The sequence below is a fragment of the Aotus nancymaae genome, unplaced genomic scaffold (genome assembly GCF_030222135.1).
Source record: "Aotus nancymaae isolate 86718 unplaced genomic scaffold, 86718_ANA_hifiasm-v0.15.2.pri h1tg000018l, whole genome shotgun sequence".
NCBI classification, from domain to species: Eukaryota; Metazoa; Chordata; class Mammalia; order Primates; family Aotidae; genus Aotus; species Aotus nancymaae.
Window position 1 is genome coordinate 8626282 of NW_026988430.1, and position 25956 is coordinate 8652237.

Sequence of the window (25956 nt, forward strand, 5' to 3'; positions counted from 1 at the left end):
TGTTAAGTATAGGCTGGTGCAAAAGTAATGGCAAAAATTACTTCGGCATCAACCTATCCTTCCTCAAGACACCACTTTATGCTGCCATTTATTCTGACCCAGGCACAGGTGAGCTCATGTATATGATGATTTTTTTTTTTTTTTGAGACAGAGTCTTGCTCTGTTGCCCAGGCTGGAGTGCAGTGGCACAATCTCAGCTTACTGCAACTGCCACCTCCTGGGTTCAAACAGTTCTCTGCCTCAGCCTCCTGAGTAGCTGGGATTACAGCCACCCGACACCACACCGGGCTCATTGTGTATTTTTGGTAGAGATGGGGTTTCACCATCTTGGCCAGGCTGGTCTTGAACTCCTGACCTTGTGAGCCACCCACCTCGGCCTCCCAAAGTGCTGGGATTACAGGCATGAGCCACCACGCCTGGCCGTACATGATGATTTTTAAAGTATTCAAAGGTTAATTCTGTTTGGAAAGCATTGCGTGGCACCACTGCTACCTTCACAACAAGCAGATTAGTATTTGTGAAGAGGACAGGTTGTGTCAACCACATGCTCATGCCTGCTGGTCTCTTTCCTGAACACCAGGACGAAGCCCAGCCCAGGCCTTTCGGTTGATCTCCCAAGACTCCCCTCTGCCCGTCTAGTTTTTGGACTATACCTTCACCCACCTGAAGTTGCTTTTTTTTTTTTTTTTTTACTTCTATGTCTTGCCTCTGTGCCTTTGCTCATTCTATGCCCTTGCCTGGAGTGTAATTTTCTCTAAATACTTATTGTTTTGCACAAAACAAATCTAAGAGAAATTTGACACTCTCATCATGAGACAGAAATTATGAAGTACTCTGTCTTGCTAGTGTCAAATAGTATCTTCTGAATTTCACTTTCAAATTTCAATATAAATATATACAACAATAAAATCAAACAGGATAAGATGGCAATTTGACCATGAGCATCTTAATCTACAAATCTCAACAAAAAGAATCTAAAAAACAATAAAAATCTTGTAGTCCAATATCATTTACAGGCTTAGACTTTGAATAATTTCTACTGAGAGAAAGTAAGAGAAAATGGAAAGAAAATACACGGCTTTTCCCCAATTATCTTCCAAAGAAAATGGAGATATGGGAAACCGTCCACTAATGTCCCCCACCCTAGAGGGCTAGGGCTGGAAAGGAGCATAAGAAGCCCAGAGATATGCAGAGCATTCTGGCAAAGCATCAGGAACAAGAAGATTTGACATCCGAGGAGGCCAAGGCTGGGTTACCCCAAGCACAAAGGTCAGTAGTGACAAGGTGCAGGGCAGGAAAAGCCACAGTGTGCACCTAAAATGGATGAGGGGCATACAAATATAGACCCAGAGAGCTGGCTCTGCATTCCAGGCACTCCAAGCAGAGAAGAAACTGGGCAGAGGTGAATTTCTCCACCAGGCACTTATCCTTCTCTACTCTACCTGTGCCTCTGTACCTCCCAACATGTAATGTAAATGTACCTTCGAGAACCTTCCAACACGTTTAAGTCATGAGAAGATGATCCGAAGCATTGTCAGGCAAAGGCAGAGGACCTGAGCAGAATCCGGACACTGACCTGGGGCCAATGTGAGGCGCTGCCACACCTCCATCTGCTTCAGCAAGAGAAGATGACAGGCAAAATCATGCCCTGCTCAATGTAAATATTTCATAATACAAAGTGAAGGGGAAACTGCACTCAAGAGAGAACAGACATTTGTAAATTCATGACCGGAAACAGAGTTTGACACTGATAGCATCTACCTTAAAATTAAAGTAAAAAGGCTGGGTGCAATGGCTCATGCTGTAATCCCAGCACTTTGGGAGGCTGAGGCAGGTGGATCACCTGAGGTCAGGAGTTTGAGACCAGCCTGTCCAACATGCTGAAATTCCATCTCTACTAAAAATACAAAAAATTAGCCAAGTGTGGTGGTGCACACCTGTAGTCCCAGATATTTGTGAGGCTGAGGCAGGAGAATTGCTTGAATCCGGTAGGCGGAGGTTGCAGTGAGCTGAGGTCGCATTGCTGCACTCCAACCTGGGTGACAGAGCCAGGCTGTGTCTAAAAATAAATAAATAAATAGATAAAACGAAGGATGAAAATTTAAAATAAAAAATATAAAAATAATTATAATATGTACATAAATTAAAAATAATATAAGCAATCTAATAACCAAGGAAACATAAATGGGCCTGGTGGGATGTGCTCACATCCAGACTCATCAGGCCTGAGACATTGGGGGAGGATGAGAAAGCGCTTGCCAGTGGAAAGTCCTCTACGAACACGTGAAAGAAGCTTCGCCTGCACCTGGGACACACTTCTCTGATGCTGGCCTGGAGGCAGGCAAGCTGCACAAGCTTCTGGTCCATGATGACCACAGTACAGAGCACCACCACAGCCCGGCCACCATGATGAGAAAATGGTAGAGTGGGCCGTCCCTTCCCTTTTATAAAGGCTGTACTCAACCGCTGTATCCTGGAAGCCTGGTTCTGATTGCATGAGCGGGAACCTTTTTGACAACTTTTATTGGATAACAATTTCCATCTCTGGTTGGATAATCTTAACCAATCAGAGTTGTGGTACAGAGTCTGCTCTCATCCTATCAGAACGAGGCTTCCAGGATCCCTCATTTGAATAAACCCATTTTAAAAGGGAGGCAAAGGTCCACTCTTGCCTTGGGGTGCGGCTCACGCCAAGGCTTGACCCCTTGTTTATGCGGAGCACCTGCCTTATAGACTAGCCATAGAGAAGGATGTCTTGGGTGCAGGCGAAGTTTGTTCATGTGTTCCTGGAGAATTCTTCTTGTGGCAAGAGCTTTCCCAGCCTCCAACATCTCAGGCCTGGCGGGCCTGTGGGGGCTCACGGCACAGAAGGATGCAAAGGAGGGTGGATGGAGGGGAAACTGGCACAGAGAGATATGAAGGAGGGTTGAGGGAGGGGGAAACCCGCACAGAGAGATATGATGGAGGGGTAACGTGGGCAGGGCCCAGAGAGAATCAGTTTGCCTGTTTCACTAGGCGCCCCCGCCCTGGTGCAAGGCAGAGGCTGGCCAGGCCCTCACCCAGCGGCGCTCCTAGGTTCTGGCCCTGGCATCTAGTCCCATCCCGCCACTCTCTGCAGCTCCACTGTCCCTCAGGCAGGAGCTTCCAGCTGCAGTGAGCAGTGGAGGCCGTAGCTGCTGCTCCCTGGATGCCCGGGATGTATTTCTTTGGCTTTTTTCTTTTTCTATCTTATTTTAGATTTAGAAGGTACACATGCTTGTTACATTTGTAGTACATGCAGAATGGTGGAGGTTAGGCTTCTAGTGTACCCATCACCCAAATATTGAAGGTTGTAGCCAATAGGTACGTTTTCAAACCTTCTCCCCAACTTTTTGAGTCCCCAGAGTGTATTCTCTGTAACTTCATGTCCACGCTTACCCATTGTTTTCACTTAATGCATGAGAACATGCAACATTTGGCTGTTTCTGCATTAATTCACTTAGGATAATGACCTTCGCCTGCATCTATATTGCTGCAAAGGACCTGATTTTGTTCTTTTTTATGATTTTGTTCTTAGTATTCCGTGGTAGGCAGAATACTGGACAGTCGCTCTAGTAGGCCGCCGACAGCAAAGGGAAGCCACAGGCGGGGCCCGGTCGACCTGCGGGCACCGCCGCAGCCTCGCAACCTCCCCAGCTGCCGCGTGAGCCCTTGCCACCTGCGTCAGGAAGCGAGACACATGCAAGTTCGCGGAGGTCGATGAGCTCTTCGCACCGCCACGCGGGACGCTGGCCTGGACGCACAAGCTCCGAGAGCGCCCCACGCTGCGAAAGCCTTGGAGCCCCGGCTTTGCTCGCCGCCCACCTCCCAGGATGCCCTGCAGAGCCGCCCGGCCTGCCCTCGCCCGCCCCCTCTCCAGGCGACACCCCGGTGGCACAGAAGCCCGAGGCTGTCGTGCACGCCGCGCAGGTATTGGGGTGCAGGAGTGCCTGGACCGGCCGCTGCGGGACCGGCCGCTGCTGGGAGGACCTGCAGCGCAGTCTGCAGAAAATCGGGCGGTGCCGCCCGCTCCAGACCTTCCATGCTGCAGAGCCTGTCTGGGGTCAGTTCAATGGGCCCTTGCAGGGCCGTTCTTTCCTGCACGTGGACTGGTCTGCCTGGGGTCCCCCGGGAAGCTTCGGGCCCCAGATACAGGCAGGACCTCCGGCCGCGCCTTTGTCTTCTTTCTCTCGGTGCATTAGACAGCGTAGGACGCTGCCCTGGCCTGGCTCCTTCTCTGCCGCACTCACCAGCAGCCTGCAGACGGGACACTGCAGACCGTTCCTGCCGCAGAGTGGTCTGGACAGCTTTGGTTCCTCTCTGGGCCCCGGGCTCCAGGAGCGAAAGGCTGGAGGCTGCTTCCTAGACCAAGGCCTGGGTACTGTTTCAGGCTCCTGCGTCCCATCCTCGATGGAGGGGCCACTCATCAAGCCCTCCACTCCCCGGGTGCCACCCGCACTGGACAAAGACCACCAGCACCTTATCCTGACCCTGCTCACCGAGCACTGCGTCCCCTGTGTGGTGGACAGGGACTGTTAACTGTGGCTGTGGAAGCTGCCTTGGAGCTCCGAGGCCTGCCTCTGACCCTCAGCGCTGGGAGCTCAGGGTCCCCTCGCACCTGGGGGGTTCGTGCCCAGCCACCTGATGCTTCCTGCTGCCTGTTTTCAGAGGTCATTACCCGCCCCAACACACACACACTCTGCAATATCGTTAATGATACTCTTGTGGGAAGTCTGACTTACTTTGAAAATTTAACTCAGTTGTAAGGCATTAAACGTATTCAGTGTTCTGTTCAATCCCTGTCTGTCTCACACCAGTATTCCTGTGTGCTCACACACACAGATACATAGTTCTATTTTGCTGGTAAAAATATAACAATTGTCTCTATGGCTGTAAAAAGGAATACATTAAAATAACTTCATTTTCACTGGATCAACAGACAAATTTTCCTGTGCATACAGTTCTTCCACTTTTGAAAGGGAGCCTTATTAAAATTCATTATATCACATATTGAAACCAAAATGTCTAAAGTGTGACTCACAAAGTAAGCCAAAAAATTATGTCTTAAGTAGCAGATAAACAAATCCCATATTTTATCCAACTAACCCTGTGGTTACCTAGATTTTACAACATATAATGTCTTATACTGAAAGCATGAAGCTTATATGATATTGCAGCTAATACGTATTTGTCCACAAACAATATGTAATACTTGGTTGCTTGCTTGACTGTTGTGTTATGGCTCTCGTGGGATTCTGTGCTTTTAATTTTGGCATGGTAGTTTTAAGTTACATTTGAAATATAAGTTTTAAAGGGTAATGCTATACATACTGGATTCCTACAACAATGTTCACAGACTCTTGTAATTAATGGGTTTAATCCTCCTTAATAGAGTGTACCATTTTACCTATATTATTTTGTAACTATGCAGATGTTAAACCCTTTTGTACTAATTGTCTTTCTTTAAAAAAAAGTGTTCCAAATGAAATATATCTTAAAGCTATTTCAAATCATACAGCAAATTAGGATTTTAAACATGAAGACACATTTTGACTTAAGTATTTTCAACTAAGCAGCAAACTTTAGCTGATATAAATGTTGGAGTTACTAGGTCTTATTCTTTTCATAATAAATACATACTTTAAAAGACTGATTATTTGTAGCCATTCTGAATGAATTAAAAAGTTTAATGCATTTTATTATCTTTAAAAATTGTATAAGTTTTCTTAAATAATTTTAAACTATAGGAAAGCCTCAGAGTTAATGAAATCATAGCTTGTGAGATTACTGCATTTCCTTTAGTTTTTTTCCCCTCATGCATCATTTTATTAGCATCTATGTGTGTAATTGAATGGCAATATAAAAAAACTAATGAAACATTTTCAGCAGAATAGTATAAAGTCTCTTAAATTTAATTGCTCTTTAATATTGCTAATATGTGGTAGAAATGTAACTACTTAACTTTCACCCAGTTTGCAAATGTTAAACCACCAGCATTTCAAAGATTAGGGCAACCAACTCAATGTCATTGTACTGTGAACTTGTGAAGAAATGGGCACTATCAGCTCCCCCAACCAGCTGGCTTTACCATATCACTGCAGTGAGACCTTTGAGTTACTTTCAAATGTTTGCTATGAAAAGTTCACATTTTACAGTGAACGTGTTTATGCAACCACTATCCTCTCTGGGAGTTTTTGGTAGTGAAGATTCAAAACAACACAATTCTTGAAAGTCAATTTGCTGGCCAGGTACAGAGGCTCAGGTCTGTAATCCCAGCATTTTGGGAGGCTGAGGCGGGCAGGTCACAAGGTCAGGAGTTCGAGACCAGTCTGGCCAACATGGTGAAAACTCCCTTCTCTACTTAAAAAAAAAAAAAAACAAAAGTTAGCTGGGCATGTGGTGCTCACCTGTAACCCCAGCTACTCAGGGGGCTGAGGCAGGAGAACTGCTTGAACCAGGACCCAGGAAACGGAGATTACAGTGAGCCTAGATTGTGTCACTGCACTCCAGCCTGGGCTACAGAGCAAGACTCCGTCTAAAAAAAAAAAAAGAAAAAGAAAAAGAAAGAAAATTTGCTTTCCATAGGGTTTTGCCAAAAATAACAAAGAGATATGAAATTATACTAATAAATGGCTATTCAAATTATATGTAATGAATCATTAATCATTTCCTTCTTTTTCTTTTTTTTGGGGGGTGGGGAGCCTCTACCTAGCTTTCAGAGGAATTACCTTCTTTTTCTTTTGGTCTTTAAATACCACACTGCTTGATAAAATTTGTAAAAGTCTGTTTACTTGAGGAATTATTTTATTATTTCTGCATTACTCTATACATTGATAAATTATTCCTCAACTACTTATTTGTATCAAATTTTATGTCCCTTTCTTCTTAGTCATCATTCAGTTCCCTCTTACTATTAATAGATTAATGATTAACTTAAAATTTTATTCAAATAATCAAGACTATAAGTGTCCATATCATAAATGCAAGACTATGAGTGTCCATATCATAAATGCAAACATGTTCATAAATTTCTCCAAATTAAATTTGCCTGGTTAGCAGGATCCCAGGCTCAGAAACAGAACATTATCTGCACCACAAAAGTCTCCCTAGTACTCCTCTCCAGTTGCTACCTGCTATTCCTTTCCAGAAGACAGCTGTGTCCTAAATCCTAACGGCATTGACTTGTTTTGCCAAGTTTTTAAAATATAGTTTTAAAACATTTATTTAAATAAATAAAAAAATAGTAAATGTACTATTTGGTGTCTGGATGCTTTAATTTAGCAGTATGTTTGTGAGATTCTTCCATGTTTTTCTCGAAGTGTCATGTGACTATGCTACAATTAATTTATAAATTTTAGTGTGGATGAGCATTTGTGCAGTTTTCAGTTAAGACCATCACCATGACTGCTTCTACTAACATTCTAGCACGCCCTTTGGTGAAAATTGGTACTATTTTCTGTTGGGCACATAGTTTGGAGTGGACTCACTGGTTCTGAATACGTTTTCAGTTTTAAAAAATACTGCCAAACAGTATACCTAAAAACTTTTGCCAGCTTAAACTCTCATCAGTAGTTTATTAAAAAAAATACATTAGTTTTTTTGGTCTATTTTCATTATAATCACTAGATTTGTATTTACCGACACCAAGTTTAAGTTAATTTTCCTTATAAGTTGAGCCACTTTTTGTGTTATTGTCCAAATATATGTATAATTTTATAAAATATATTTTCAAGTCTGGCTATTTTTTTGTTGGATTGCTTGACTTTTTCAATTTATAGCAGTTCTTTATACCTATTCTATTCTTTATATATGTTCTTTTTTTTTTTTTGTTTTGAGACAGAGTCCTGCTCTGTCACTCAGGCTAGAGTACAATGGTGTGATCTCGGCTCTGCAATCTCCGCCTCCCGGGTTCAAGTCATTCTCCTGCCTCAGCCTCCCAAGTACCTGGGGTTACAGGTGTGCACCATCACATCCGGCTAATTTTTACATTTTTAGTAGAGACGGGGTTTCATCATGTTGGCCAGGCTGGTCTCGAACTCCTGACCTCGTGATCCGCCTGCCTTGGCCTTCCAAAGTGCTGGGATTACAGGTGTGAGCCACAGTGCCCGGCCATATACCTTCTTTTTATATAGTCTGGATATGAGTCTTAAAGGGTACACATACATAGTAAACATCTTCTACTTGTGTCGTGTCTCACTGCTCTCCTGAATAAAATGCTCAATTTTAACATAATCCAGTTTTCTTTTTTCCCCTTGTGGATCATGCTTTTTTTGTTCTGTTTTAAAAATGTGCGACACCTCTAAAGCGTGTGACGTGATCTCCTATGTTTTTCTCTGTAGCATTTATTGTTTTGCTGTTCACATTTAGATCTACTATGCAACGGGGATAAATTTTTAATTGTGGTGTAAGGTAAGGGCTACGACAATGTCTTTCCAAATTGATAGTCAATGACTCGGTAACATTTTTTAAAGGTTAAGCTTTTTCTGTAAACTCTAATGCCACATATGTCATAAATCAGTTATCTCTATTTTTGAATCTTTTTCTCCACTCTCCATTTTATTCAGTTTTTCTATCTTGTGCTTATTGCCTGAATTACCACAAATTAATAAAACATTCCATATCTGATAGTTTAAGTCCTACAGGTCTATTCTTTGCATTTCTTTTTGTTAATTGTTTGTTTGTTTGTTTTGAGATGGAGTCTCGCTCTGTCACCAGGCTGGCGTGCAGTGGTGCAATCTCAGCTCACTGCAACCTCCACCTCCCAGGTTCAAGCGAATCTCCTGCCTCAGCCACCTGAGTAGCTGGGACTATAGGCACGCACCACCACACCCAGCTAATTTTTGTATTTTTAATTGTGACAGGATTTCACCATGTTGGCCAAGATGGTCTCCATCTCTTGACCTCGTGATCTGCCCACCTTGGCCTCCCAAAGTGCTGGGATTACAAGGGTGAGCCACCGCACCTGACTGTTAATTGTTGACACATGGAAATATAATTCAGTTTTGCATGTATTTGTATTTTTATACAAATGATTTTGTATACTGTATCCAGAGACCTTTCCAAATGGATTATATGTGAGCTTTTCTTTTACTTACCATGGTGGTCAAAATCATATCAAATGTTCTATTAATATTTTTTTATTTAAATTTATATTTCAGTGTTACTTAGCTCCCATCTTGTGAGTGGACATGTTGGAGGGCCTCGGGGTATCTAAGAACCTCATAAACAATGGTGATTAGCATGGGTGGGATGAAATTTTGGCTCTCAAGTTACCCACTGGAATCAAGGAAAAATGTTGAAGGTGGCCTAAGACTGTTATTAGCTCTACAGAGTCTATACCTCAGTTTATCCAGAAGGACAACAAGGACACAGTATCCCAGAGGTTAGTGGGATGAAAGCTGCCTAGCAGACATCTAGCACATCCAGTTCTTGCTGAGCCCTGACCGAGTCCTTGATTTTGTCTGTTCCACTTCCCTAAATGCTTGCCTCTGATGAAGTATTAGAAATCAGCATCAATGTATTCCAAGTTGGCGTTGGCCCATTTTGTTACCAATCAGCAAACACACAGGAACTCACTTGAGTCGAAGCCAACATCTCTCACTTACCACTTCTATCTATTTCTTGGCCTGGTCACAAATCCATTAACATAAAAATATGTGATTTGTTTATTCATTTGTTTATATTTCACATATTTCCTCGTAAAATAAATCAAACAAAAGGGAAATGTGGTCGGTGACTCACCCTTGTAATCCCAGCAAGTTGGGAGGCTGAGGCAGTTGGATCATTTGAGGTCAGGTGTTCAAGACCAGCCTGGCCAACATGGTGAAAGCCTGAGTCTCTTAAAAGAAATATATATATATATATATATAAATTAGCTGGTCATAGTGGCACACGCCTGTAAACCCAGCTACTCGGGAGACTGAGGCAGGAAAATTGCTTGAACCCAGGAGATGGAGGCTGCAGTGAGCCAAGATCACACTACTGCACTCCAGCCTGGGTGACAGAGTGAGACTCTGCCTCAAAAAATTTCATAGCAAAAGTGAGATTTTTAATTGTGTAAAAAATATTGTTACTTGACATATGAATTAAATGAAAATAATTATTTTCACTTCTTGGAAAAAGCTATAAGTTCCTGAGAATTTCATAATGAATAGATTATAAATCCCTTATTAATGTTAAGTATGCATAATTAGATGTAGGTCATTGTGACTTTCTGAGGAGAAGGATCACCTAAAGTGAGGGGCTATAATTGCTGACTGCTTTCAAGCACCTAACAGTCTTAAGTTTTCTATAACTAGCTTGACTTTTAACCAAAGAACCTTGTCCAAATATAACTACTTTGAATTTGAAATATAAGAAAAGGGAATTGGCCAGGTGCAGTGGCTCACACCTGTAATCCCAGCACTTTGGGAGTCTGAGGCGGGTGGATCACAAGGTCAAGAGATGGAGACCATCCTGGCCAACATGGTGAAACTCCATCTCTACTAAAATACAAAAATTAGCTGGGTGTGGTGGTGCGTGCCTGTAGTCCCAGCTACTTGGGAGGCTGAGGCAGGAGAATTGCTTGAACCCAGGAGGCAGAGGTTGCAGTGAGCCGAGATCATGCCACTGCACTCTACACTCTAGCCTGGCGCCTAGCAACAGAGCGAGACTCTGTCTCAAAAAAAAAAAAAAGAAAAAGAAAAGGGAATTAATGAAACTCGTTGAAACACATGGCTCCACTTCACTGATTCTCTGTTGATATCTAATTATCTTCTGTTGGTGGAACAAGGACAGATTAAACTCCAGTCTGTTTGTGTCCTGAGCCTGTAGAATGCACTGTATAGATTTCTTCTGTATAGCACCAAAATGCAGATCTTCAATTTAAACATGAAAATATAAAGTTTTGCCGGGCGCGGTGGCTCAAGCCTGTAATCCCAGCACTTTGGGAGGCCGAGGCGGGTGGATCACGAGGTCAAGAGATCGAGACCATCCTGGTCAACATGGTGAAACCCCGTCTCTACTAATACAAAAAATTAGCTGGGCATGGTGGCGCGTGCCTGTAATCCCAGCTACTCAGGAGGCTGAGGCAGGAGAATTGCCTGAACCCAGGAGGCGGAGGTTGCGGTGAGCCGAGATCGCGCCATTGCACTCCAGCCTGGGTAACAAGAGTGAAACTCCGTCTCAAAAAAAAAAAAAAAAAAAAAAGAAAATATAAAGTTTTAATGATTTAGATATAATTTGATGGAAATATAAAATAGAAAGTCATTTCAGTCAGCTTTTGGTGCATGTTAGGTTAAATTTCAATTACAAATTTATAGAAAAAGAGCAGTCTGTATTAACACCTTTCACTCGTATGCGCAAAATGTATTTTGCGCTTGATCTTAGCCAAAAGAAAGAGAAGCAATGCAAAATATATTTTGAAATTTTAGTTTGCCTTATCTTTCTCCTATTGTAGTTTAGCTGTATACACTATGAAACATAAGGGAAAAATGAACACTCACCTTTCTCTTCAACCTGCCTGCACCCCAACACACACACACACACACACACACTCTCTCTCTCTCTCACACACACACAAACATACACACTCTTTTTCTCTCTCTCTCTCACACACACACACACACACACATACAGATACATGCCAGTAGTTTTTTGTTTTATTATTTTATATTATTAAGATATTGATAGATTTGAAAGCCTTATTTTTTAAGTTCAAGAGCAAAAGACTTCAGGAAAAAATAGATTTCTGAATTCTAGAAGCCTTGACTTATAATACGAAGAGCAAAAGCTTGAAAGAATTCATCATCAAAAAACATTGGATTAAAAATATATAAAATGACTGTTTTCCTATATGTAAAAATACATAAAGTGACTGATAAGTATTTTTGGGGATGGAAAATAAGTTTCAGATATAGGCAAGAAGAGTTAGAAGACACTGGTGTTTATTTTTAAGAAAAAGTTCTATATTCGCTCTCTCCCAGGTTTAAAACTTGAAGGATTATGGTGAAGTTGTACAGTAGAAGACCAACTAATTTTTATCAGGCCCCTAAATCAGAGGAGATCTGAGACCGTCTTTTCTGGATACAGACTGTGGAGAATGCAGATCTCTTAAAGAAACTCGTATCCAGCAAGGGCCAGAACCATAGAAGTCTCAAAGCCAGGCTAATGGTGGGTCTTGGAGCCTGGTGGAGACACAGCCAAGAATTCCTGAGCCACCCAGAGAACACGTCAATGCTGGGAAGGGTGGTAAATTTTCAGTGTTTTACATCAAGACAAGGAGACTGCATAGAGGACATATGCTATGGTTTGAATGCATCTCCCAAAGATCATGTGTTAAATACTCAATTCCTAATGGAATAGTGTTGAGAGATGGAGCCAGATAAAATGTGATTAGGTTATGTGGGCTCTGCCTTCATGAATGGATGAATGTCGCTATAGCAGAAATGGGTTAGTTATCTTGAGAGTGAGTTTGTTATAAACTGAGTTCTTCCCCCTTCTTGCTTTCTGACGCCCTCTTGCCCTTTTGCCTTCTGCCATGGAATGACACAGCAGAAGGGTTCTCACAAGATGCCAGCACCTTGATGGTGGACTCCCTGCCTCCAGAACTGTAAGAAATAAAACTTTGCTCTTTGTAAATTACGCAGTCTCAAGTATTCTGTTAGAGCAACATAAAATGAAAGAATTCAACATAAATAGTGATTGGAAGCTGTGGCAAAGCAGCCAACATCAGAAGTGGATTCCAGCACAAACACTAAGTGTTGCAGGATGCAAATTCCTTCACAGTGAATACCAGAAGAGGACAGAGGGCCATTAAAAACCATAAAGCTTCGAAATTAGAACCTGGGTGATGTAAAAATTCTCCTTATACTTGAACTTCAGTTTCTGTGAAGGACACACAAAAAAGTTGGAGAGAGTAAAAGCCATGCTTTTTACTATTTGCCCAAGGAGACTAAATTCAGAACCATATATAAATAAGTAACCTAAAATTAGCAAGGTAATTGGGGGCTGATAGGCATGCTAATTTATAGAGAGTAACCGAAATACTTGGAGAATTCAACAGAAAAATTTTAGAGCAGTTTTAGGTTCACAGAGAGAAATTGCACACAAAGTACAGAGTTCCCATACACCTTCCCACCTCCCAACAGTTTCTGCTTTTATTAGCATCTTACTGTGATATATTTGCTACCATTAATGAACCAATATGGACTTTTAACTAAAGTCCTGTCTCCACAGATAAAGTTCAGAGTTTACATTTATAACATTTGGGGTTTATGGGTTTTGATAAAAGCATAATGTTATGTATCCACTATTATAATACCATACACAATAGTTTCACTACCCTGAAGTGTACTGTACTCCATTTATTTAATTCCTCAACCATCTCCCTGAACCCCCTAAAAGCCTTTGATATTTTTATTGTCTCTACAGTTTTGACTTTTCCAGAACGTCATGTAGTTGGAATCATATAGTATGTAGCTTTTTCAGACTGGCTTCTTGCACTTGGCAATATACACTTTAGAGCATTACAAAACTCTTTTAAATATAAAGTAGATTCTACAATACTAGCTTTTTAGAGTATTTGAATAATGTCATTATCAGAGGAAAGTAGAGGCTGAGTCTAGGGTAGATCATTAAACTTATGTGTGTAATATGTCTATTATATATGTTATATAAATGGTATGTATCTGTATATTATATATGTATATAGTTCTAATATATGCCTTTGGAAAAAGTTATTTTTATGTCCGATGGAAGAACTGCAACTGAACGTATTAATGAAAGAGCTAAACACACTGAAGCCAGAAGATTACATGACTTGTCCAAGTTCACACAGTAAGTAAATGCAGATATTTTAATGGCAGGAGACTGAGATTCTTATCACTTATCCCAAGAAAGAAATTACCTTTCCAAGAATTTTTGTGTTTGAACCATACTCATCACCATCTGTACTATTTCAGCAGGTTCTTGTTGGAGAAAGTGTTAAAAGAGGCCACAACCCTCATCCATGTACTGAATTCACTAGGCCTTGCTAGTTTCACACATACTTAAAAGATTAAAAATATGTTTGCTTGTTTAAGCCAAGGTCATCAGAAATGGCAATCTGGTTCGTGTGTGATTCAGCTCTGATTGCTGATGGAGTCCTTTTTTTTTTTTTTTTTTTTTTTTTAAGAGACGGTGTCTCATTATGTTGCCTAGGCTGGAGTGCAGTGGCTATTCACAGGCGTGATCCCACTACTGATCAGCATGGGAGTTTTGACCTGTTCCGTTTCCTACCTGGGTCGGTTCACTCCTCCTTAGACAACCTGGTGGTCCCCCCCTCCCGGGAGATCACCATATTGATGCCGAACTTAGTGTGGACACGCGATCAGCATAGCGCGCTACAGCCCAGAACCCCTGCGCTCAAGGGAGCCTCCCACGTCAGCCTCCCAAGTAGCTGGGACTACAGCACGCGCCACCGCGCCCGGTGCTAATGGAGTCTTTAGGGCAGTATTAGTGGTGGGAGAGAAGACCTGAACTACCAGAGGCCTCTGTACCTCGCGTTCATGACTTCCAGGAGGCAGCCATGTGATCCACATTCCAATTTAAAGTATGTTTCCTTCCCTCCTGCCAATTGTTCTAATTGTGAATGCTTCCTACGCTCTACTCATCCCCCTTTATCTGCAATTTTGTTTTCTATTGTTTCAGTTATCCATGGAACACTACAAGATATTTTGAGAGAGATCACATTCATTAGGTTATATCGTTATAATTGTTTATTATGACTTTTTAAAAAATCTCTTACTGTGCCTAATTTATAAATTTACTTTCTGATACATATGGATGTATAGGAACATTCATAGAATATATAGCGTTTGTTATTATCTGTGGTTTCAGGCATCCTCTGGGGGTCTTGGGATGTATCTTCCATGGATATGGGGAAACCACTGTATATAAAAGTAGGTAAAATGGCAAATAGAAGGGAAAAGCAGACATCATTTTATATATGCTGAAGAAGGCTAGTCATGGGCTGAATCCATCCTTCATTACTCAGGTCCTTCACTCACAGGATTCGAGTCCACAGGTGATGACAATGTTTTTATTATTTTAGGTCTTCCTTTACTGTATAGCCAAATGTTGATACTTTCTATGCCTTCTTTTCTGTCTCTCCGTTTCTAAAGCCCACCACCAGTTCCAGATTTCTGCAAGCCTGGCCATCTTTTTCCTCCAGTGCACGTGGTCTGTTCCCTCTTGGCCTCATGCTGCCTCTTCCATCTAGAAGACTTCATTCCCCTCCATTTCATTTATTCAACTTCATTCCCTTTATCGTGTTCCTAATCTGAATGCATGTCTGTTGTTTTTGCTGAAATTATGGAGATGAGACAAGTTACTAAAAATGTTTGATTCAAAATTTATTTGGTGGAAGAGACACAATAAGAAATATACCAAAAGGAGCAATAAAAAGAGAGAGAAAACATAAAATAAGTTGTGTAATTTATTAGAAGGCAATAAGTGCTTTGGAGACAGAAGCTCCTGCTGGTTTGCGGAACTTGGTGCAATTTTAAATAGGATATTGAAGGAAGACTTCATTGTGAAGTTAATATTTGAGAGAAGATATAAATGATACGAGGAGTGAGTTGTAAAAATATCTGCAAGAGACTGCTACAGCTGAAGGAGGACAGGGTACAAAATTCCTATAGCTGAAAAGTGCTGAGAAGGAAACTTCAAGAAGGCCAGCATAACTTCAGTGGAGAAAGCAAAGTGGAAAAAAGCAGCAGGAGAAATAGCTGGAAAGGTACTGAGCACTGTATCATAATGGACTTTGCAGGCCATTTTAAGGATTCCAATTTTCAGTTGAAGTACGATTAAGAGCTGCTGGAAGGTTGTGAGCAGAGGAGTAATACGATTTGACATGTATCTTTAAAGGAACATTCTGGCTGCCAGACTGAGTGACTGCAAGCATTAATGGGAGGCAAAAGCAGACACAATAGGGTCAGTTGGAGGCAATTGCTGTAATCCAGTCAAAGACTGTGCTAGTTCCAGCCAGGTAAGTATCAGGGACAGGGGATACGTTTAGATTAAAATTAATAATCAAAATTATAATTAAAACCAAATTAACATGCACAATTGAAATACCAAAAGTAAAATAGAACTTAGAGTCTGATGCAATTAGTATATTTGTTGGAAATAACTTACCTTCATTTATGACCAGATTAAATGTCTCCAGTACAAGAATACAGGGAAAAAGCTAGGCCAATAACTACATCACATGAGAACAATTAGATTTAATTGGCAATTCAGGTTAACTGTGTAACATGAAAATGATCATTATGTGCTTTCACTGAATCATCTTTTTGTTTGAACAGGGTAACATCTCTTTGTCAATCTGTCCATTGTTACTCAGAGGCGTTAAGTTTTCTGGGATAAGTTATGGAGTCTAAGTGAGAGTGAAGTTTATTGCATAAGTAATTGCAGGGTGGGTGGAAAAAAGTTTCTAAAAGTTAAGGAAAAAGCAAAATGGTGCCATTGTGGATTAATGAGGTGGCAGACACACCCTTCTCTCTCACACACATCTGCATTTTGGTCACCACGGCTCCCTCAATGTTTGTTAAGTTGTGTATGTGTATTTTTCATCTTGACAACAAATAACACACTCCTACTAGAAAGATAAGTCATGGATGTAATATTCAACTAAAAGAATAAAGGCATAATTTTAAGAAAAGCAAGGCAAATATTAGTGCAACCCAATCGTGTCTGATAAAAATAAATGCTTGATAGAAAATTACCTTTAAAGGAATATGTTAGGGTTCTCTGGAGAAATAAGTGATGCAGATGATACAGCTTAGATACAGGTATAGATACATACAATCATCGGAGCTAGTCCCTTAAAAGTCCAAAAGACTATAGGGTAGGCCAGCAGGCTGGAGACCCAGGGAAGAGTTGCTGTTTGTGACCAAAGCAGTCTGTCGGCACAATCCCTTCTGGGCTTGGGAGAAGTCAGTCTTCATTCTGTCAAAACTTTCAGCCGATTGGATGAGGCACACACACAGAATGGAAGGTCATCTGCTTTACACAGAGTCTACCAAGTTAAATGTTAATTTCATCCAAAAAACACATTCACAGAAAAATCTGCAATAATGTTTGACCAAGTATCTGGGCACTGGGCCCACCCAAGTTAATACATTAAACTTTACTGTCACAGGCATAAGGCTTGTGAAATCTTCATATGCAAATAGGACAGAAATAAAATACTATGCTTTATAGAAGGCATACTATGCAAATAGGACAGAAATAAAATACTATGCTTTATAGAAGGTCCATTCCCGGGCTCGCTGCTGGAAAAACACCTTGGCCCACCGGAAGGGCAGGCACATGGGCATAGGTAAGCGTAAGGCTACAGCCAATGCCCGAATGCCAGAGAGGGTCACATGGATGAGGAGAATGAGGATTCTGCGCCGGCTGCTCAGAAGATACCGGGAATCTAAGAAAACTGATCGCCACATGTATCACAGCCTGTACCTGAAGGTGAAGGGGAATGTGTTCAAAAACAAGCGGATTCTCCTGGAACACATCCACAAGCTGAAGGCAGACGAGGCCCGCAAGAAGCTCCTGGCTGACCAGGCTGAGACCCGCAGGTCTAAGACCAAGGAAGCACGCAAGCGCCGTGAAGAGCGCCTCCAGGCCAAAAAGGAGATCATCAAGACTTTGTCCAAGGAGGAAGAAACCAAGGAATAAAAGCTTCCCCTTTGTCTGTACCTACTGGCCTCCGTGATTACACAGATCAGCCATTAAAATAAAACGAGCCTTTATCTGCTAAAAAAGAAAAAAAAAAGAACTTATTCCTGTCAATTTATTTCTTTTCTAATTGTTTTGTGGTCTTCCTTGTTTCCTTCTATGTCTTCCTCTAGTGAAAGTGATTTTCTCTGATTATATTATTTATTTTTATTTTTTGTGTACCCATTGTATGTTTTTTGGTTTGAGGCTACCATGAGGCTTGCAAATACTATCTTATAAACCATTATTATACTCTGATAACAACTTAACACTATTTTCATAAACAAACAAGTGAAAAGAAACCAATAAACTCTACATCTTAACTTCATCCCCATTTTTAAACTTTTGTTATTTCTATCTTATTTTATAGTCTATGCCTTGAAAAGTTGTCATAGTTATTATTTTTGATTGGTTCATCATTTAGTCTTTCTGCTTAGCACAAGTAGTTTCTACACCACAGTTACAGTGTTATAATGTTCTGTGTTTTTCTATTATCTTTATCAAAATCACTATTACCAGTGATTTTGTACCTTCAGATGATTTCTCATTGCTCATTAATGTCTTTTTCTTTCTCACTGAAGACTCCCTTTAGCATTTCTTGAAGGACAGGTCTGGTGTTGAAATTCCTCAGTTTTTGTCAGGGAAACCTTTACTTATCCTCTACCTTTGGGAGTTTGACTATTAAATGCCTTAAATAGTCTTCTTTCAGTTAAATCTGCTTGGTGTTCTATAACTTTCTTGTACTTGGATATTGATATCTTTCTCTACGTTTGGGGGATTCTCAGTTTTTATCCCTTTGAATAAACTTTCTACCCTTATCTCTTTCTCCACCTCCTCTGTAAGGTCAATAACTCTTAGATTTGCCCTTTTGAGGCTATTTTCTAGATCCTGTAGGCATGCTTCATTGTTTTTTATTCGTTCTTGTCTCCTCTGTGTATTTTCTTTTTCTTTCTTTTTTTTTTTTTTTTTTGAGTTGGAGTTTTGCTCTTGTTGTCCAGGCTGGAGTGCGATGGTGTGATCTCGGCTCACCACAACCTCAGCCTCCCAGGTTCAAGCAATTCTCCTGCCTCAGCCTTCCAAGTAGCTGGGATTACAGGCATGTGCCATCACGCCCAGCTAATTTTGTATTTTTAGTTGAGACAGGTTTTCTCCATGTTGCTCAGGCTGGTCTTGAACTCCCGACCTCAGGTGATCTGCCCACCTCAGCCTCCCAAAGTGCTGGGATTACAGGCATGAGCCACTGCGCCCAGCCTGACTGTGTATTTTCAAATAGCTGGTCTCAGGCTCACTAATTCTTTCTTCTGCTTGAACAATTCTGCTATTACAAGACTCTGGGCTGGGTGTGGTGCCTCACACCTGTAATCCCAGAACTTTGAGAGGCTGAGGCAGATAGATCATTTGAACCCAGGAGTTCAAGACCAGCCTGGACAACACAGCAAAACCCTATCTCTCCAAAAAAATACAAGCCATGCATGGTGGTGTATGTACACCTTTAGTCTTAGCTACTCAAGGGACTGAGGTGGGAGGACTGCCTACACCTGTGAGGTTGAGGCTGCAGTGAGCTGACATCATGTCACTGCACTCCAGCCTGGGTAACAGAGTGTGACCTTGTCTCAAAAAAAAAAAGATTCTGATGCATTCTTCAGTATGCTAATTACATTTTTCAGTTCCAGAATTTCTGCTTCTTTTTAATTATTTCAATTTATTTGTTAAGTTTATCTGATAGAATTCTGAATTCCTTCCTTCTGTTATCTTGAATTTCTTTGAGTTTCTTCAACATGGCTATTTTGCATTCTCTGTCTGAAAGTTTATATATTTCTGTTTCTCCAGAATTGGTCTCTAGTGGCTTCTTTAGTTCATTTGGTTAAGTTATGTTTTCCTGGATGGTACTGATGCTAGTAGATGTTCTTTAGTGTCTGGGCATTGAAGAGTTGAGTATTATCAGAGTCTTCACTGTCTGGGCTTGTTTGTATTTGTCCTTCTCGGGAAGGCTTTCCAGATATTTCAAAGGACTTCAGTGCTGTGATCTAAGCTGTATCTGCTTTAGGGGGTATCCCAAGCCCAGTAGTGCTGTGTTCTTGCAGACTTGTAGAGGCACCACCTTGGTGTTCTTGGGTAAGATCCAAGGGAATTCCATGGATTACCAGGCAGAAACTCTTGTTCTCTTCCCTTACATTCCTTAAATACGCGAAGTCTCTCTCTCTGTGCTAAGCTGTCTGGAGCTGGTGGAGGGGGTAGGCGGGGTTTACTCCAAACCCAGTAACACTGTAGTTCTTTGAAGTTCTTGCAGACTCTTACAACCTTGATGGTCAAGGACAGCATCTGGGAGAAATTCTCTGGATTACCAGAGACTCTTGTACTCTTACCTTACTTTCTCCCCAACGAATGGAATTTCTCTCTGTCCTGAGCCACATAAAGCTGGTAGTGGAGTGACAGAAGTACCCCTGTGGCCACCACCACTATGACTGCACTGGGTTAGAGCTGAAGCCAACATAGCATTGGGTCTCACCCAAGACCTGCTGTAACCACTCCCTGGCTACTGCCTATGTTCACTCAAGACCCTGGGGCTCTACAATTAGCAGGTGGCAGAGCTAGCCAGGTGTTTGTCTTTCCCTTCAAGGTGGCAAGTTCCCCCAGGCCCTAGGTAGATCCAGACGTACTGTGCAGGAGTCAGGGACTAGAGTAAAAAATGTTAGAAGTCTACCTGGTGTTCTATGGTACTGCAGCTGAGCTGGCTCTCAAACCATAAGACACAGTCCTTTCTACTCTTCCTTTTCCTTTCCAAAGGGAGACTAGCCTCACTCTGTAGCCACCACCACCACCACAAGCCATGGGAAGTACTTGCCAGACTACTACCAATGTTTCCTTAAGGCCCAGGGGCTCTCAAGCCAGTGTGTGGTGAATGATGTCTGGCCAGAGACTCACCCGTCACGGCAGTGGGCTCTACTCTGGACCAGGGCAGGTCAGAAATGCCATTTAAGAGTCAAGACTTGGAATCAGGAACCCCAAGGGCCCACTTGGTGCTCTACCCCTCCGTGGCCATGCTGGTACCTGAAGCCAGCAAGTCTCAGAGGATCACCCAAGGTCCACAACGTAGTACCTGGGTATATCTGCCGGTTATTTAGGGCCCAAGGGCTTTTCAATTAGAAGGTGATGAATACTGCCAGGACTAAGTCCTTCTCAGGACCTCCTAGTCCATCACACACATCTGAATAACTTTCAATCTGAAAGCAGTGAAGAATGGATCAAGAGGCCCTTTCATCCAGAGTCCCCTTCATGACTACACACATTTTTTAATGTCTAACTCAGTGATACGGTTTGGCTCTGTGTCCCCAGCCACATCTCATCTTGAATTGTACTCTGATAATTGCCACGTGTTGTGGGAGGGACCCTTGCCACATGTTGTGGGAGGGACCCAGTGGGAGACCACTGAATCATGGGTGTGGTTTCTCCCATACTGTTCTCATAGTGGTGAATAAGTCTCACGAGATCTCATGATTTTATAAGGAGAAACCCCTTTCGCTTGCCTCTCTTTGCCTGCTGCCATTCACATAAGATGTGACTTGCTCCTCCTTGCCCTCTGCCATGATTGTGAGGCCTCCTCAGCCATGAGGAACTGTAAGCCCAATAAACCTCTTTCTTTAGTAAATCGCCGAGTCTCGGGTATGTCTTTATCAGCAGTGTGTAAATGGACTAATATACTCAGCATTTAAGGTTTACACAGCAATCAATATGTGTGTCTGACATACCTTTACCTGTTTACAGGACCTTACTACAGGTCCTGATTTAGCCAAAATGTCCAATAACATATGCATTCAATTTCAGGGGATTCATGGATCCCTTGAGGTAGGGTTGCTGGATAAAATACAGATGTCCAGTTAAATGTGAATTTCAGATGAACAACAAAGTTTTTTGTTGTTTTTTGACACAGGGTCTCATTCTGTCACCCAGGCTGGAGTGCAGTGGCATGATCATGGCTCACTGCAGCCTCAACATCCTGGGCTCAAGTAATCCTCCTGGCTCAGTCTCCTGAGTAGCTAGAACTACAGGTGCATGCCACCACACCTGGCTATTTTTAAATTTTTTTGTAGAGATGGCAGTCTTGCTATGTTGCTCAGGCTGGTCACAAATAAGTTTTTAGTATAAGCTTATCCCCTGTAATATTTGTAGAGATAATAGATAATTATTCTTTTTTTGTGGGGCAGGAATCCTGAGCTTCAAAAGCACCAGCGTCTAAGAAGTGATGAAGGATTTGCTGACTGAACTGAAGGCATGAGCCAAACTACTACATGGACCATACTTACATTTCAAAACTATTTGTTTATCTCACATTAAGGTGTGACTGGGCATTTGTATTTTTTTTACTTGCTAAATCTAGCAATCTGATCCTGAGGCCATTCACAGCTTTCCTATGTTCATAGATTATAGAGGAAGAATTTATATAGACTGAAGATTAAATGTGTTTCTTTTTTGTGGAATTATTTAACCATTTAACACTTAAGTACTAGGTGAAGGGTAAACCGAAAAAAACTCTTTCCGCTTCTTTTATCTCTAAATGTCAATGAGGACATTATTATCGCTGTTTTCAGGACTTACATTGTAAGAGTGACTATGAGTTTGATAGTCTCACCAACACTATGGCCAATAATTTCCATGTTAAATTCCTAGAACGGAAAGATGTTACATCAAATTCTTGAAATTGCAGACTTAGAAAATTAAGTTACAGAAACAGCAGATGTTCATGCTGGGAAGGAAAGAAGCTGAAACAAGTACTTCCAATTATTCAACAATCCCCTGAAGCCGCCACTGTAACTCTGGGAATTGGAATACCATTAAGTCCTATCACGGCCATCACTTAGCCTTTTTTCTCTTACTATTATTTGTAATTCCATAGTCAAGCTAGCCTTCCTACTAAGTTCTGGGGCAGGAGTTTTCTTTTTTCGGAAACTTTATTTGGATAAAGAAACATGGTCAAAAAGTTAAAACGGTGCAAATAATTATACAAAGAAAAGTAAGTCTCTCTTCTGTCGTTACCCCTAGTTCCTGGACCGTGGGTTCTTAACTTGGGTTAGGAATTGCAGTCTAATTCTAGAGTAATGTGAATTTTCTCAATGCACAATTTTTTTTTTTTTTTTTTTTTTTAAGAAAAAACATCTGTTATTTATTACACTGAACAACTCTGACCACCAGAGACAAATGGGGGGGCGGAAGAGAAGAACATTTTGCTTCTCAATAAACTCTCCTTCCTTGTTTTAACATTTTTGAGGATTCTTTCCCAACCTATTACATCTATATTATAATGGTTACAAATTTTCCAACTCTGCCACTCATTCCAGTGCATTATTTTTATTATCTTCATTAAAGGTGGAAAAAAAAATAGATCCCTACTTGTAGTAACAAAACAATGTAAGAAACTGTCATTAAATCAGGACAAGTGAAAAACAGATCTGTTCCCAGACTCACAGGATTATAAATTTAGGAAGTACACACACAAAAAAATAAAAATTATACTCAATAAGATACATTAAATATGTACAGCTTTTTGTATGTCAGTTACACCTAAGTAAGTAGTTTTAAAAAAAGTATGATCCAACCCACACCACCAACTAATAAAGAAAAAACAAATGAGTAATGCAAAAGAAAAATCGCGTTTCGGTTTACTCCTACTTTAAGAACACTAACAATAATTTGCATGCAGTGAATAAGGTTCCCTAAATACAACAGATGAATTATGTTCTATACATATTTATTTATGGAGAATTGGTTAATAAACACATTTTAAATTCAATATATTATGTATTTCTGAGTGGGGAAGCAATCTTAAACACTTTAAACACCAGAAATATACAAAATTTTAAGTGAAATAATACAAGTGCCTTGTGTTTTGATTCTGTAGTCACACCATAAAAATCTCAGATTAAGAGAACTCTGAAAAACATTGTTTTGAACACTAAGAATCATGTTTTGGGGGAGGGAGAGAATTAGCGGCCTTTCTTTGCCGTAAAATACTTTTTATGAAATGTTTTATGAAATTGCAATTGGAATGAAGCAGCTTCTAAAGTCGTCAGTGTCCAGAGGAGGAAAAATTGAGCACAGGAGCAAACTACTGTTTTACTCAACTCCTTCCAATGCTCAGCTGAAGAAGTTCTCACTTAAAAGAGCTGCTGAAAGCAGGCACAGTGGCTCATGCGCGTAATCCCAGCACTTTGGGAGGCTGAGGTAGGTGGATCACTCAAGGTCAGGAGTTTGAAACCAGCCTAGCAAACAAGGTGAAACCCCATCTCTACTAAAAATAGATAGCTGGGTATGGCGGCAGGCGCCTGTAACCCCAGCTACCCGGGAGGCTGAGGCAGGAGAATCACTTGAGCCCAGGAGGCGGAGTTTGCACCGAACTGAGATCGCACCACTGCACACCAGCCTGGACAACAGAGTGAGATACTGTCTCAAAAAAAAAGAAAAAAAAAAAACACAACAAAACAAAACAGCTGTTGAAGTCTTCTCTATTTTAGAAAGGTAGTATGAGTAAGTTTTTCTACATATTAACCACAATTTATGGTAATTTGTGAAATGTTTTTCCGTTTTTAAATGCAAGAGTCTATCTTATCTCTACTCACAAAGCAACAGGCACTGCTAGGGGTCTTAGGCTAAGATCTGCCACCCCAGCAATCTGCATGGCCCGTAAGCAGGTACGGAGAGGATCAAGTTCACCTGCCAGCAGCACCACGGAATCCGACTCTCCAGTCTTTCTGCCATTAATTACCATAGATACGGACTTTTTCCTGATATTCTATTCCCATTGGAGGCTTTTTATTAAGACCTTGTTCCTGTGAACACATTTGGGGCACAACATATTGTCTTCAAGGTGCGGGGGTGGAAAACTGGAGGCAGGAAGCAGGAAGAGCGCACTCACTCTCCCTTCTTGCTTTTCTGGAACTCAGGCTTGACCAGCATGAAACTGCAGGTGCACCCAACCATCTGTGTCTGCAGGGAGACTTTTCCCATGGACCACACACCACCTGACACCACTGGTTTCTTGTGGAGATTCCACTGCCTCTGGCGTCCTTGCCCTGGCTGAAATTCTTGCCCAGGAGGCCAGCACAGCCTCTGGGGCAGAAGTTGTCACCACAACTGTATTAAGTCCCTCAAGAGCAGTGGGCCCTTCCAGAGCAGGCAGCCCCTCCGCAGGGGGAAGGGCCACTTGAGGAGGCTGTGTCCCAGAACTCTGCAGGCACGTTTTGCCTTTTTCCACCTTTAATTTATTTTGCAATGACTTCCGGATTTTGGCCTCTTTTGCTGTGCTAGGGAAATCCTTTTGGTTTGGGTAGGCAAAGGCACACGAGTGCTTATATGCATCCAGTTTCTGGCCTCTGGTGCTCAGCTTTAATTGCTGACACCAGGCCCGCACGATGTCCCGGTGAATCAGATTAACAGGTGGCAGTTTAGAGGGTAAGGGAGGGATTGGTATCTTCTGAGGTCTGGGGTTATCATAGTCTGCCTTCTTCTTAGGGCAGAGCACTTTGTCACTTTTGACAGACGCTTTTCCTTTGGTTACCCCCTTTGCTGATGTTCCCGGCAAAGCCATCGTGTTTGGTTGATTAGAAACCTGCTGATCCTCTTCCCTCGCCTTCTCTGTGGAGGTCCCCTCCTTGCCTTTTACCTTCTCCATATTCGGACGGGAAGCGGAGCTTGGCCAGATGCTTCCAAAATGGTCCCTGGCCCAAGATTCTCAATGCACAATTTTCAATGTACAGATAATTTTGCTCGTTTGTGGGGAGACGATCCAAACTTTTACCTGAGCCCCAAGAGTCCGTGACGCAGAGAACCTGCTGAACTAACCGATGCGCCAGAATGACTCGGAACGGGGGGTGCAAATATCATGTAATAATTTGTCCCCTGTGTGAAAAGTCTACCCCTATCCACTCCACTCCACGCCACTCCCCGGCCACTAGGAAACGACGCTCTCCGTGGGAGGCATCCAGCTCTTCCTAAGTTTTCCGCCTGCCGCATTCCTCCCCTTCGGGGCGTCGGCGTGCGCTTACGTCATGACGCCTCACACGCAGCCCCGCCCCTGCAGAGATCGGCGGTGGGACGGAACCTGGGTTTCTCTCTAACCGGGACTGTGAGGCTTTGGCCTGGCCGGCCGCTGTTCTCGGTACCACTTTTTACCCGGGGCTGCGTCTGCTGCCGCCGTCCCTCAGTTCGCCC

At 41.9% G+C, this 25956-nt stretch overlaps 2 protein-coding genes across 2 annotated transcripts; one reads left to right on the plus strand and one right to left on the minus strand.

The window, feature by feature from the left end:
* The first annotated feature begins 15968 nt into the window (after positions 1 to 15968).
* Positions 15969 to 17783, plus strand: LOC135275687 (large ribosomal subunit protein eL19-like). Its single transcript, XM_064378025.1, has 2 exons — positions 15969 to 16024; positions 17290 to 17783. The coding sequence occupies exon 2, from the start codon at positions 17350 to 17352 to the stop codon at positions 17710 to 17712; it is 363 nt and encodes a 120-aa protein (XP_064234095.1). The 5' UTR covers positions 15969 to 16024; positions 17290 to 17349; the 3' UTR covers positions 17713 to 17783.
* A 4883-nt stretch (positions 17784 to 22666) lies between these two features.
* LOC135275688 (developmental pluripotency-associated protein 4-like) lies at positions 22667 to 25785 on the minus strand. Its single transcript, XM_064378026.1, has one exon. The coding sequence runs from the start codon at positions 25415 to 25417 to the stop codon at positions 24686 to 24688; it is 732 nt and encodes a 243-aa protein (XP_064234096.1). The 5' UTR covers positions 25418 to 25785; the 3' UTR covers positions 22667 to 24685.
* Between the last annotated feature and the right edge of the window lie 171 nt (positions 25786 to 25956).

Bases quoted from the DNA above. Each gene is read 5' to 3' on its own strand.
- LOC135275688 (XM_064378026.1), bottom strand. From the start codon at position 25,417: ATGGAGAAGGTAAAAGGCAAGGAGGGGACCTCCACAGAGAAGGCGAGG.
- LOC135275687 (XM_064378025.1), top strand. From the start codon at position 17,350: ATGGGCATAGGTAAGCGTAAGGCTACAGCCAATGCCCGAATGCCAGAG.